This window comes from Gavialis gangeticus, unplaced genomic scaffold (assembly GCF_001723915.1).
Source record: "Gavialis gangeticus isolate Ggan-Ray unplaced genomic scaffold, GavGan_comp1, whole genome shotgun sequence".
In the NCBI taxonomy this organism is placed as follows: Eukaryota; Metazoa; Chordata; order Crocodylia; family Gavialidae; genus Gavialis; species Gavialis gangeticus.
The window spans coordinates 10,993,455-10,994,640 of NW_017729020.1; the positions used below are offsets into that span (position 1 = coordinate 10,993,455).

The 1,186-nt window shown below is 63.5% G+C and overlaps 1 protein-coding gene across 1 annotated transcript; it reads left to right on the forward strand.

Moving 5' to 3' along the window:
- Nucleotide 1: 1 nt before the first annotated feature.
- Nucleotides 2-1,087, forward strand: ZNF703 (zinc finger protein 703; the record flags this gene model as incomplete). Its single annotated transcript, XM_019514325.1, has 1 exon — nt 2-1,087. A coding segment is annotated over one exon (945 nt), but the record flags the coding sequence as incomplete, so codon positions are not given.
- Nucleotides 1,088-1,186: the final 99 nt, after the last annotated feature.

The following is a 1,186-nucleotide window of genomic DNA, read 5'->3' on the forward strand; positions in this document are numbered from 1 at the left end:
GGCCGCCAAGCCCAGCCCCGACGGGGAGCCGGCGTCGGGGCGCAAGTCCGAGCCGCCCGCGCTGGCGCCCGCCGGCCATGTGGCCCCCGTGTCGCCGTACAAGCCGGGCCACTCCGTCTTCCCCCTGCCGCCCTCCGGCATCGGCTACCACGGCTCCATCGTGGGCGCCTACGCCGGCTACCCGTCCCAGTTCGTGCCCGGCCTGGATCCTACCAAGCCCGGGCTGGTGAGCGGCCAGCTGCCGGGCGCCTTGGGCCTGCCGGGCAAGCCGCCCAGCTCCAGCCCGCTGACCGGGGCCTCGCCGCCCTCCTTCATGCAGGGATTATGCCGGGACCCCTATTGCTTGAGCTACCACAGCGCCTCGCACCTGGGCACCAGCAACTGCTCCAGCTGCGTGCACGACCCGGGCAGCCTGAAGAGCGGCTACCCGCTGGTGTACCCCACGCACCCGCTGCACTCGGTGCACACCACCCTGTCCTCCAGCGCCACGCCCAGCCTGCCCGGCCACCCGCTCTACACCTACGGCTTCATGCTCCAGAACGACCCCCTGCCCCACATATGCAACTGGGTGTCGGCCAGCGGACCCTGCGACAAGAGGTTTGCCACCTCGGAGGAACTGCTCACCCACCTACGGACTCACACGGCTCTCCCCGGGGCGGAGAAACTCTTGGCTGGCTACCCTACCTCGGGCCTCGGCTCTGCCGCTTCCTGCCACCTCCACCTCCCGCCCGCCGCCCCCGGGAGCCCCAACACGTTACCGGGATCTCTGTCTTTGAGGAGTCCACACACTTTGGGACTGAACAGGTACCACCCGTACGGCAAGAGCCACTTGCCCACAGCCGGGGCTCTGCCCGTGCCCTCCTTGCCAGCAGCTGGACCTTACTATTCTCCATATGCGCTGTATGGCCAAAGACTAACTTCAGCTTCTGCGCTTGGATATCAGTAACTAAAGCGGCCCTCTCCTCTCCGACCCAGCTCTTGTCCCTCCTCCGCTCCCGTCACCTCCCTCGGACTCTGTATTTATTTACTGTATGTTAGCTTAAAGCTGGGAATATAAGTGCATTAATACACCAATGAATCAATGGTATGCAAAAAGTCTGTGTCCAAAAAAAACAACAAAAAAAAAGAATCCTTTCCTTTGCAAGTGTGGGGCTTTTATTTGTTCCTTTATTTCCCCCCCCCCCCC